The 12,631-nt window shown below is 47.8% G+C and overlaps 2 protein-coding genes across 2 annotated transcripts; one reads left to right on the forward strand and one right to left on the reverse strand.

The window, feature by feature from the left end:
• Positions 1-1,302: 1,302 nt before the first annotated feature.
• On the forward strand, positions 1,303-3,263 carry LOC120676048 (xylan glycosyltransferase MUCI21-like). Its single transcript, XM_039957263.1, has one exon. It carries the CDS (start codon positions 1,425-1,427, stop codon positions 3,063-3,065), a length of 1,641 nt encoding a protein of 546 aa, XP_039813197.1. The 5' UTR covers positions 1,303-1,424; the 3' UTR covers positions 3,066-3,263.
• Positions 3,264-6,905: 3,642 nt separating this feature from the next.
• Positions 6,906-12,321, reverse strand: LOC120673465 (suppressor of mec-8 and unc-52 protein homolog 1). The gene is made up of 15 exons (XM_039954309.1): positions 12,156-12,321; positions 11,463-11,826; positions 11,316-11,364; positions 10,808-10,891; positions 10,602-10,705; positions 10,150-10,236; positions 9,983-10,036; positions 9,771-9,866; positions 9,189-9,316; positions 8,328-8,454; positions 8,179-8,238; positions 7,983-8,090; positions 7,519-7,619; positions 7,368-7,419; positions 6,906-7,212 (listed from the first exon to the last, which is right to left on the reverse strand). The coding sequence occupies exons 1-15, from the start codon at positions 12,194-12,196 to the stop codon at positions 7,114-7,116; spliced, it is 1,554 nt and encodes a 517-aa protein (XP_039810243.1). The 5' UTR covers positions 12,197-12,321; the 3' UTR covers positions 6,906-7,113.
• Positions 12,322-12,631: the final 310 nt, after the last annotated feature.

Below are 12,631 nucleotides of genomic sequence, written 5' to 3' on the forward strand. Positions count from 1 at the left end.
CTATCCTCCCTGGCTCCCCGCCGCCCACGGGCGCAGGCGGCCAGCGGCCGAGGCGGACCCGTTCCGTGGTCCGTGGAGGAGGGCCACGGCACACGGAAAGAACGGTCGCACGCGCGCGTTCGCGAGGTCCAGGTCCGTCCGTCCGCCTAGGAGTAGGAGAGTCGCCGGTCTTGAAGCACCCGCAGGCGGGCGACCGGATCTCGCACACGTACCACATGGATGGAATGGAACCAGTCCATTGCCTGAAGCTTTCCTTTCGTCTCCCGTTGGGGCGTCGCCTTCTCATATCTACCTTCAAACTTGCATACCTGCGGCTGAAGCAAAGGAAGCCGCTGTGCACGCGCAGGCTCTGCCTACGAAAGTTTGAAACCCGGTCAAACTTTTTCAGTACAAGTTGTTTTCTCCTTCTCTCCTTTTGACTAAGGCCTTGTTTAGATTCCAAAACGGCAAAATGCAAAATTTTCTTTATGAAGCTAATTATAATGACATGCTTCCCTTCTCTATCTAGAAGACCGTACCCATCACTCCTGGAGTCCTTTCAAGATCATCGGTTGGTGGTGTTGGTAAGTTGTCCGGGCAAGCGGCGTGACGTTGATGCTGCTAGTCTATTATGCAAGACGTTTTATTCTGGCATGATGGTCACATGTATTCTTTCATTCAAGGACGTCGTAATCAAACGCATTGGTCACCTAATGGCTAAACTATATATACCTCTTGGAATGCTCCTCTTTATTCCTAATTCGTTTTGAGCGCTATGTCCGTGTTATATTTGAGCAAGCAAAGGATCCCAACTTTACCTCTGAATACTCATAGATAGTATTTTTTTCGTCAAAAACAAAAGGAAGAATTTTTTTTTTGAACCCGAAAGAATCCCCTAGAAGAAACGATGGGCCAAACAAAGATCACGAGACATGGAAGGTGACCCCTGCCAGCGCTTGGCGAAAAGATGCAGCGGAATTTTCCATCTCCGAAAGGAAAGGAAAAAGAGGTTTAGGAGCGACCCGGAGGGAGGAGGCGTGATAATAACCGAGGCCGAGGCGAACTAATCACATGTTGATGTTGGCAGCGCATAATCCATAGCCGACTGACTCCAGCGTCCGATCTGCGTGTGTACAGCTTATACCACCACGCCGCCGATACGGTGCAAGCAACGAAAGCAATCCTGCACCTGCTGCCGCGCGCCGCACGCAGGTTAGTTGGTTCGGTGGCACCACCCGCCCGCCGTTGCCAGTCTATCTCCAGCCGGCCGCGCAGCGCAGCCTTCGCATTCCCTTACCCCGCAAGCCATAGAATAGAGACGCGGTTTGTTGCCGCCACATTTAAAAAGGAAGGCGCTACGCGCCTACGCCATCCATCCAGAACCCAAATCCATCAAGCAACTACGCCTGTTTTCACGTCCATTCCCTCCCTGATTCTGATCGTCGATGGTCCACCACCATCGGGCGAGCCTGCTGGCGCCCCAGCAGCGCAAGGTCGAGGCGGCGGCGGAGGACCCGGAGCAGGGCGGCGGCGGCAGGATGAAGGAGCTCCGGCGCCGCCTGGCGGACTACGCCTGCCACCACCACCGGAAGCACGGCCACGACGCGCTGCTCCGCATGCTCGCGGGCTTCGCGCTCGCCTCCTGCCTCCTGCTGCTGCTCCCGGGCAGCCCCATCGTCTCCGGCGCCATGGACGAGCTGCTGCAGCTCGGGAGGAGGGTGCGCCGCGACCAGGAGGCGGCGCCGCCGTGCGCTGCTGACGACGTCGCCGACGGCACCGTCTGCTGCGACCGCTCGTCGCACCGCACCGACGTCTGCGTCATGCGCGGGGACGTCCGCACCCAGGCCGCCTCCAACTCGCTCTTCCTGCTCGTGCCGCCAAACGCGTCATCCCGGGCCGCCGCCGCCGCCGACGAGCGCATCCGGCCGTACACGCGCAAGTGGGAGTCCGGCATCATGAGCACCGTCGACGAGCTCCGCCTCCGCTCCGCGCCCGAGGGGGACGCCGCCGCGCCCGCCCGCTGCGACGTCCGCCACGGCGTCCCCGCCGTCGTCTTCTCCACCGGCGGCTACACCGGCAACGTGTACCACGAGTTCAACGACGGGATCATCCCGCTCTACATCACCGCGCGCCGCTACAACAAGAAGGTTGTCTTCGTCATGCTCGAGTACCACGACTGGTGGATGACCAAGTACGGCCACATCGTGGAGCAGCTCTCCGACTACCCTCCCGTCGATTTCGCCAACGACCGCCGCACGCACTGCTTCCCGGAGGCCGTCGTTGGTCTGCGCATCCACGACGAGCTCGCCATCGACGCCGCGCGGACGCCAGCCAACCAGACAATCCAGGATTTCCGCCAGATGCTTGACGACGCTCACCGTGGCCGCATCCAGACAATCATTGAGGAGGAGGAGAAGGAAGCCGTCGCTGCTGCTGCTGCTGCTGCGGCGGCGGCGGCGGCGGCGAGGAAGCAGCAACACCGCGGCAGCCAGAGGATCCGACGCACCAGGACGGCCGAGGACGACGACAGCCCACGGCTCGTGATCGTCTCCCGGAACGGGTCGCGCGCGATCGAGAACGAGGCCGAGCTGGTGCGAGCCGCGGCGGGCGCCGGGTTCCGCGTCTCCGTGCTCCAGCCGCGCCCGGACACGGAGCTTGCCAAGATGTACCGCGCCCTGAACGCGTCGGACGTCATGGTGGGCGTGCACGGCGCGGCCATGACGCACTTCCTGTTCATGCGCCCCGGCTCCGTGTTCATCCAGGTGGTGCCGCTCGGCACGGACTGGGCCGCCGAGACGTACTACGGCGAGCCGGCGCGGCGGCTGGGCCTGCGCTACATGCCCTACAAGATCCTGCCATCCGAGAGCTCGCTCCGCGGGCAGTACGCCAAGGACGACCCCGTGCTGACCGACCCGGACACCGTGAACGCCAAGGGGTGGCAGGTCACCAAGCAGGTTTACCTGGACGGCCAGAACGTACGGCTGGACATTGCACGGTTCCGCCGCCACCTGCACCGGGCGCGTGACCACTGGGCGACGCGACGCAGGGCCACCGCGCGGACTGGATCAGGGGCGGAGCAGCGGTAGCGTTTGCGGATCTTGTTTTCATTTTTGACATGGTGAATGTTGTATAAAGTATGACATATAGAGAGGGTGGCTGAGATCTGTTGTACATGGCAGTAGATACGTTGATTTCTTTTTTTTTTTTTACATTTGGGACACAAACGGAGCTGTTGTGAAGTACATAACAAGACAACAATATCAATGTATATTTTCTCACCCAAATTGGATCCGCCACGTTAGACCCATCTGCCAGAGTCGAGGGAAGTGGAAGTTAGACCCATCTGCCAGAGTCGAGGGAAGTGGAAGGAAGGATAGATCCATATAAATCGTGAGTTGGGAGTGCCAAAAGATCTCTATTTTTTTAACCGTGACCTGCTGCATTCCCTTTTTTTCTATCATGCCCCTCCGCTCCCGGTGATTTGTTTTGATGCCACGATGAGTGGTCTGATGTCACATCAGATTGGATCGATCGAAGCAGCGGTAGCTACAACGCGGCCATCGACGTCGACACCCATATCTCAATTGGGTGTCCCTGTGAGATCTCCAACTCTACCACCTGCGAAGTATTCCTCCCAGAATACCATCTGAACGCTTTGGTTCGATCAAATGATTTGTGGTCGTCCTTCGTGGGCAAGATTGATAAAATCCTATGTATGGCTTGTGGCTCTATGCAGTAGTGGCTCCTGCCTCCTGGAGAGAAGCTCACTGTCGGTGTTTTTCTACTACCAGCTAGTGATTCTCGTGCTTTGCGGGTTTAGCCCAGATGGTGTGCAAGGAAAACACAAGGATTATACTGGTTCGGACAGAATATCCCTTTATCTACTTCGTCGCTACTCATGTATCTTGCATTGGTTTGCAGTAGGGGTTACAAACGGACGAGAGAGAAACGAACGTCATAAGTCTCTGGTGTCGTGCGTCTGAGTGTTCTTGCTCTTGAACCTCAGTTCTCATCCCTGGGGTCCGAGCGTTCTAGGTGTGTGTGAGCGTGTGTTCTCTGTGGGTCAAACCCTCGGGCGAGGGGCCCCCTTTTATATGATAAAGAAAAGGGCTGGCTTACAATGTAGAGAGAGATAGAGAGTGAGAGTCTAGAGTTGGAGGAGATCTTCCGGGATCCTGCCACACTCCCCCAGATATGGGGGGCCCGCCTCAGGGATCCTGCCACACTCCCCCCAGATATGGGGGGCCCACCTATCTTGCCAGCGCCGCGTCCTCCATCCTTCATGGGCCCCATTGGCCCTATCGTCGCCACCCTTCTTCACCATGATCGGGTCGTTCCCGTCGCCGGTCCATGGAGCGGGATCGTGGCGGCCTTCCGTACAGGCGGTGCATGCCCCTACTCTACGGTATGTTTCCTTGTAGGCGACGAGGGGCGTGCGCTCCATTGTTGCTATGTTAGCATCCGTTCCCTCGCTGGTCAGCGGATGGCGTGAGGCACTGTGTGCCCCTTTCAGAGGTCAGGCCCACAACCGTTCCATTTTCGGGGATCGGGTGAATGGCCATCTCTTCGGCAAAGGTTGGGCGGAGCCTCCTCGCAGGGGTCGGGCAAGGCGGAGCCCTCCCGCAAAGGTCGGGAGAGGTGGTTTCCTTCCCCGGAGGTCGGGCATAATGGTCTAGCACGTTAGCCTTCCTAGCTGATCGGGGCGCGTGGCCGCTTATCCCTTGGCTTGGGGTATCCCTAATATTGATACCCGACACTCACTCATCTCGTAAGGTGCCGCGCCTGATCTGATGGCTCCCGCTGCAACATGATCCTCGCCTCATTTTGGAATCAAGGCCCCTTTGGGACGACTCTTGCTCTGCCTCCTTCGGCGCCTCCTGCTGAAGCTCTATGTCGGTGTTTCGATTACTGGCTAGTAAATTGTGCCGTGCTTCTCCATATTCGATGGCTATAGTAATTTGTGTCGCGCTCTCCGTAGTCGATGGCTAACACTCAAAAGCAAGAGGTTTAGGCTAGTTCGGGCAATCGCTCTACGTCCAATATGGGATAGTGTGCTTCGTGTTCTTGCGTTCGAGTGCTGGGTGTGTGTGTGATGATATGTGTCCTTACCAGTGGCTCCAGGAGACTTTATCTGTGTTTAAAATGCCAAAATTGGTGTAAACTGCAAAAGTAATTGAGCAACAAAATCCTTATACATTGTAATCTGACTCAATGGAGTATTTACAGTTGCAATGTCACCTCTAACTATACAGATACTGAATTGAGCTTAATAATAATAGTTTCCGTGGGATCTTCGTTCCAGAGATGTTTTTGTTAGGCGCTATCCCTTCAAATGCTGGAACGTCGCAAAACTCTATACTGAATTTGACAAAAATGCGCTTTTCTAGGGAAACAAAACCATTGGTGGGACTTCCGACTGGGGCCTGAATTATCCAAAACTGTTGAGCAACCACCTTTGCATTCAACAAACCTGTAGAGAAGAATGGATGATAGAACATTATACCATTTAATCCAAAGACTTGCCATGGCACATCTTACCTTCAGTCTATTTTGAAATTGCTACAAGAAATTCCTGTGAACTTCATAAGAAATAAACACCCCTGAACTGTAATCATTTGTGTCCATTCCAGTTTGACCGATTGCAAAACACAGTTTCTCAACTGCTTTGTGCTCATTGATGCAATGTCATCTGATTTTCTAACCAAGGAAATTAAGTTGGAGCCTTTTTTTTTATGGTAACGCTCACTAATTTATTTAGCCAGCCGTGGAATCACAGGCCACAATATTGTTTACAAGACTTGGGAGGAGATGCATCCAAATGATCAGATGATCCGGGTCCGATCACGACCAATGCAAGCTAATGCATGAGCCACAGGATTACAGGAACGATAAACATGGACGATCGACGTCGAACTAAACATAGTTGCCAGCATGAATTTTGCCTCCCTGAAAAGCACACCTCCCTTTGCCAAATCGTACTTCGTCGACTGCAGAGCCTTGACCAACGGTTTAGACTCTAACAATGTTTTGCATTCCTTGGATGCCGCTGCTTGAAGCGCTGCAACACAGGCGTGGGCCTCCGCACACAGGGCATCTGTCACCACATCCAACTTCCCTGCACCTGCCAGCACCGCAGCACACTGATTATCGTGGACAACAAAACCCAGGCTCCCGACGCCTCCTTTTCCCAAAAATTCCAGACATCAGGCAATGGAGGAACCCATCTCCGATCATTTGCCCTTGCAACCACCGCGCTTCTGCCAGCTTCTTCTTGCTGTACCATTTGACTTAACGACCGAGCTTTAAATATGACTTCTTCAGTGCTTCTCATCCCATCTCCTGCATTTGATTTGTTGCCGAGCATTCCACCATGACCAGAAAAGCCAAACGATTAGCGGCATCTTCTCATTCTGGGCATCTTCAGGATATGTTCAGTTACATTATTGGCATCTTCAGGATATGTTCAGTTACATTATAAGAGGATGACAGACTGCTCAGAGCCAGCCGATCACCTTCCAGGTTTAGAGCCCTCCAACAATACTTCAGAAACAATGCACCCATCTTCATCCAACCTCCAACAAATAGGGCATCTAGTATCAATGTCCATCCCACGCCTACAGATATTCCTGCGAAGGGGCAAACTGTTGTGTAAACCTCCACAAAATGTGTTTTACTTTAGGTGGGCAATTTAATTTCCATATCTTTTTCCAGCTGAAGCTAGGTTCTGTAGCTCGGCCAGAACTCGAGCTGCTCTCTCCCTGCTGGTGACGAGCAACCCTCCTTTGGTCATCAACCAAAACATGGTAACTGGACTTGACAGAGAAGATGCCCTTCTTGTCATAGTGCCAGGCGAGCAGATCATCCATGCCTGCCTTGATAGGTATGCCCAGAATTCGCCCCCAATCTTTCTCCCAAAACACCTCCTCTATCAGCTTCATAAACCATTCAGAGATACTAAACTAGGGCAGGATACAATGGAACACATTGATTCTATATGCACCAAGGAGTCGATAATTACCTATTAAATACCTTCCAGATCTCTAAATTGGAAAACCAAATACGGCCTATTTAATTAGCACTTTAGACAGCTGGATAACCATGTTGCCAGGATTAATACAAACAAGTATACAAAAATCAAGGCTTCCATATCTTCATCGTACAATCTTCCGCGTAGGTGGCAACCAAATTCCTATGAGGATGGTGCGTAATGCCTATGACATCCTTCTCATGGACCTGCAAAACACAAGGTACAGAGTGTTAACGTGTTATCATAAGAATAACTTTATTCACAAAAAGAAAGATCACAAGAATAACTTGATACAGCATAATCATAAATGTAACAGGTCAACAAATTTGTGCTGAAATGTGAGGAACTTCACTTGACAGACCTTCATTAGATGATCCAGTTTACCAGACTGGTAGCTAAAGCAATACATGTTCCTGAAAACAATAACTCTCATTTAGCTGTCATTATAAACAGATGTAAGAAGCACACATCATGACATTAGATAATAAAGAAAGTTTATAGTTTATCCTCACATGTCTTCACCAACACAATATAGCCATTCTCCTTTTGGGGAAACTGAAGCTGCAACAAAGTCTCCCCCTTCCCGTTTACCTGATGAGAAAGTCTTTACAACCTAAAAGAAAATTTGAAGTCAATGGCAATTTATGGCCATGCACTAGAAAAAGTATCTCAAAATGGCTGACATGTCCTTGTGTTGGTCTTTTTCTTTCAGCATTTCTTACAAAAAGAAAACAATAACATTTACAGTTTGCTCAATTTAATTTCAGTAGGGGTCTCTCCTCCTATTTCCCATTAAAAAGGTAAGTGGCGGACCAACAGATGAACAGAGGATGATACTATGAGAAAATAGGGTGTTCTGAGACAGTACATTATGTTTCCGAAGAATATAGAGGTTAACTAGATTCCCATAGAGCCCTCCATTCTACAGGCAGAAAAGCATAAGCCAAATAAAACATAGGATGCGTATTCACAGTACCTGTCCTTGTAAAGTCGTGATGAATATTGCCGAAGTCTTACTACAGACAACAATGTGGTCGGTATTTTTGGGAAATAAATGGACAGAATTAACAGATGCATCTCCTCCCTGGGAACGAAAAGATATGGATAAATAAGCATTACTAAAGGCTATGCATGTTTAAGAGTCGAACTTGGACAGCATGAGAAGTCAGTACCCTCAAAGGAGGTGGTGGCTTGAAAGTATGCAAGCAATCTGTTGTTTTTGAATCCCAGACCTACATTAAGAAACAATAAATTAATAAGCAATTAACCGTGAACTGTTCAAGAATAGAAAGTTGAACTGCATATGCAATGAGATGAGTACCTTAACAGTACAATCACTGGAAGCTGTAATAACACGGCTACCATCAGCAGTAAAGATGGCATAATTCACGTAGGAATTATGACCTCGGAACTCTTTCAGCATTTTTCCAGACTTGAGGCCATGTACTCTGCAAAAAATGAGGGGGGAGAGTAAGTCTAGGAAGTAAAACTGCTTAGAACTGGGATGTGTGAAACTGAAATTCTGAACCCAAAAGAAAGAAATAAAAGCACAATAGATCTAAAAAAGGAACTCTGCAGGTCATTGCATAAGCAAACACAATTCAGTACAGATAGACATCCCATATTTCCAATGCTTGAATTGACCACTCTTACTTCAAAACACTTAGGGAGACCCTTGCAAATTCACCATGCCAAAGTTCAAATTCAGATTTTAGTTTAAGTTGGAATCATAGCTAAGTGAACTTATTTATGCAGATGGAGTGAAGGCTGCAGACGGAAGTTGCACAATTTAAAACGCCGTTCTAAAATTTTAACACGACACAGTTGACTTGCATACATTTTCCCATGTTAGGCAGGGAATTTAACATTTTTAAACTTTTAATCAGCAGGTAATTTTTATTCTAGATTTAGTCTATCTCATATCAAAAGGGCCTACTACTTAAAAATGTAGCTAAAAAAAATAAAAATCAGAATAATGTTCCGAACCTAAGGTGTAGCTTCATTCAAGTAATCTAAGGAAGGGCTCATGTAATAATTGCATCATACTGCACAAAGATACATGCCCTTGAACTAGTAATTACCATCTTGAACCATTATTTTTTGAAAGAATGAAAATGCAAAATATGAATAAGGATAATTCATTAGTATAAATTTAGGCTGGTAGCTTATGGTTGTATGAAACCTCGCTGTAGTGTCAAAGGATGTACTCAATATCTGGGTCCCGTCACGTGAGAATGTCACACTTGTAACACCTTTCGAATGTGAGCGCTCAAGGCGTCGCAAGCACTGGCCAGTTCGTATACGCCAAACCTGGCAATGGATAAATGGGAGATTAATATGGAGATGAAGTAATTCATTGTAATTTCGTTTGACACACAAGAACCAAGAAACTAGATAGATACTAGACCAAATGACTGGTGAGATATTGACAACTAATTTTGCTTTGCCAGATGATTGTAGAAAGTTTTGTTGAACAGCATATACTTGTAAGAAAGTTTTGTTGAACAAGTGTCATCTATGAAATGCATTAAATGATACTATACTCTACCAATGCAACGACAACAGAACTAAAAAAGCAGTTTGATATATAGCAAATATCTGTAAACAGTCTGAAATCAAACTCACAAGGAAATTTATGAGTAACAAACATTAACTTGCTAGTTATTATAATATGGCCTGAGCAAAAGATATTTGAGTGCAACATATATTGGTGATGGCCAATATTTCCTGAATCGAAAGAAATATAAGACTGAGTAGAGTGAACCTTAATCTTTCCATCCTGTGACCCAGATGCCAGCATTTCAGAATCTCTACTAAAATCAACACATAGCACAGCATCATCGTGCATCATAAAACTTTCCTGCAGTGTTTATCCAAAAGACAGCATACAAAAGATTAGCATCCCTATCCATATCTGATTAAATGGAATGGGCATATTTAGTTCCCACGAAATTATTAAACTTAAAAAGGCCTTACATCGGCTTGATATTGAAGATCCTTTTTAAGCTTCCCGCTAATATAATCCCAGACCTGAAAATTTTAGTAAACTTACTTCAATGATTCCATCAACTGAGCATGAAATATAATCAGCCAAACTAGATTAAAGAAGCTGATATGCAAAGGTGGACAAGAAAGCAACTTACTTCAATGATCCCATCCACTGAGCATGAAACAAGGTACTGACCATCAGGTGAAAACCGAGCACATTCGGGATGGGTTTTCTTCCCAAACTGCAAGGATAGCTCGAGGTTATGAGTAGTAAACAAAAGCCTGATAAGAGCAACTCCCTTAGCACATTCATATGGTTTTTATTCCATTTTTCAGCATGCAAGTGAACATGACAGAACCCAACCATCGCTTGTTCATCTTCATCAAGGATGATAAAAACCAGCAAATATACAGATTATGTTCAGTCATCCGAGTTACTTCAATAATTCCATTTTATGATGACCGTGGTTAGAATGTATAGCTATCATCACAAGTTAAACCATACCCATTACTCTAGTTTAGCAATCACTGTTAATACATACTCCTTATTATCAAGTAAAGATAAGGAATATAACAGGGTAAAAACAACAAACAGAAGCAAAATCACCTTTATTTGATGAGACAAAGTAGTAGGGTATGTCTCTTCTTCATCTTGCTTCATAGCAGCAGTTCCTCTGAACAAATCAAACTGTGTGCCAGGAGGCAACAGTCCTATGCAATAGAAAAAAAAAGATGGGGATCTCAAGACTAATTCATGACAGTTACGACAGGATATCATTATGGTGGAAGCCAATACTGCACGGCAAGGAGTACCTTGATGTTGCTGCCATTTCAAAGCCTGACCAATCAATGCCATAAGCCGAGATGGCGGGACTACTGAGACTTCAGAAGCAATAGCTGAAAAATTGGCACAATAAAGGAATAAGAACTAATGGTTAAGAATTAGAATTGTACAGAACAGAATTTTCCAGGTTAGCTACTAGCCTACTAGGACCAACTTATTAAAGTCCAGGTTAGCTATATACTTAATCATTTTTCTTTCAGTTTTAAAACTTGAAATTTGTTGATAGGTGCTAAAAGAATTATATGGTACTCCCTCTGTTCCAATTTATAGGCCGTTTTGTCTTTTCTAGATACATAGTTTTTGCTATGTATCTAGACATAGAGTATATCTAGGCGCATAGAAAAATTTATGCATCTAGAAAAGCCAAAACAACCTATAATTTGGAATGGAGGGAGTACATTACAAACTGTGCTCTAAACTCTAAAGAAATGATAACCCAGCATGTAAGTAAGAGTGTAAGACAATAAGCAAGCTCACCCTGAGCGATCTGCGCTCGCCGCTTCTCCTTGGTGGATTCTTGGTAGGCCTGTTAGCATTGGGATACTCCAGAATTTCAAAATTAAGATAGCTCAGGGAGGACAAATAAACATAACAAGAACAACATGGCAAGAGCAAGTTGCCAACCTCATTGGGGTCGAAATACGTGCGCACAAGGAGGTGCTCAAGGCGGAGGTAGCGCTCAGGCTGCTCCTGCTTCATGACGCCCATTACCTGCGTCTGGCGGAGGATGGCACGGGCCGTGTCAAGCTCGCGGAGCTCAGCCATCTCCAACACAATCTGCTCATAGAGGTCCTCGAGCTTCTTGCGCGGCAGCTTGAGCTGCGCAACCTGGGGCAGCACCGCATCCCAGCGCCCGGCATTGATGTCGGCGATGAAGGTGTCGATGCTGTCCACGGTGTTGAGGGAGACCTGGCACTCATTCTGCAGTGTCTGGAACGTCTGCTGCAGTGAGTTCTCCTTGCAGAACTGCAGCACTATCTTCACCACGCTGCGCACAATAACAAAAAAAGATAGCTTAAATCCTTTCTCTGCCTTAAGCTACTATTGCTACCACGAGTCTTGAGGTACTCGGATAGATTCAGGACGGTGTGTGGAATTCGCAGTTCAAAATTTGTTCGATTTGTTGCTATACTGGAAGGTACTAATGGGGAAGCCGGATTGGCACACAAAGAGGTTCATGCGCGGACGGACGGATTGAAGAAACAAGCGCAAGGACCCTAGTAGGGTTTAGGAACTTCTCGGGTTGCTTCTTTCGTGGTTTCGCTAGTGCATAAGGAGGCTTTGATTAGTAAGGGGTAAAGAGGAGTTTGTACGTACTCGCGGGCCTCGATCTCGAGGGTGGACGCCGACGACGCCATCTTCGGCTTCTGCTGGCGGCGGCGGCTGGTCTGCGGCACCAGGTGAGGTCGGGAGAGCCTACCGGAGAGGAGGAAGGAACAGGAGAGGCGGAGGAGAGAGTGGGGAGGCTGTTGGCTAAAGCCCAAGCCTGATGGGCCAACGCCGCACGGTCTCCTGGGCCTCTTTTTTGAAAAGGGAAGGCCCATCATTCGGTGACTGAGAGTAGATGGAGAGTTTGCTATTTTTAACTTGCCAAATCTTGTGATCGCCAACTTCTAAAAGATTTGCCAAGCTAAAAAAAAGAATGCATCTTCAAAAATTTGCTATTTTTAACTTGCCAAATCTTTCTTTCCCTTTTATATATTTGCATCAGGAACCTTCTCTGTTTTTTATTTCTTTTTTCACCCTCCCACTTGGCTTCTCCTCGTGAGAAACACCCACTACTACAGAATAGG

Source organism: Panicum virgatum, chromosome 5N (genome assembly GCF_016808335.1).
Source record: "Panicum virgatum strain AP13 chromosome 5N, P.virgatum_v5, whole genome shotgun sequence".
Lineage (NCBI taxonomy): Eukaryota > Viridiplantae > Streptophyta > Magnoliopsida > Poales > Poaceae > Panicum > Panicum virgatum.

Excerpts from the sequence above, each read along its gene's own strand:
- LOC120676048 (XM_039957263.1), top strand. The coding sequence starts at position 1,425 with ATGGTCCACCACCATCGGGCGAGCCTGCTGGCGCCCCAGCAGCGCAAG.
- LOC120673465 (XM_039954309.1), bottom strand. The coding sequence starts at position 12,196 with ATGGCGTCGTCGGCGTCCACCCTCGAGATCGAGGCCCGCGA. Across the intron at positions 8,091-8,178 it reads AGCCACCACCTCCTTTGAGG|GGAGGAGATGCATCTGTTAA; the intron begins GTACTGACTTCT and ends TTTCGTTCCCAG. Across the intron at positions 7,213-7,367 it reads AACTGGATCATCTAATGAAG|GTCCATGAGAAGGATGTCAT; the intron begins GTCTGTCAAGTG and ends TGTGTTTTGCAG.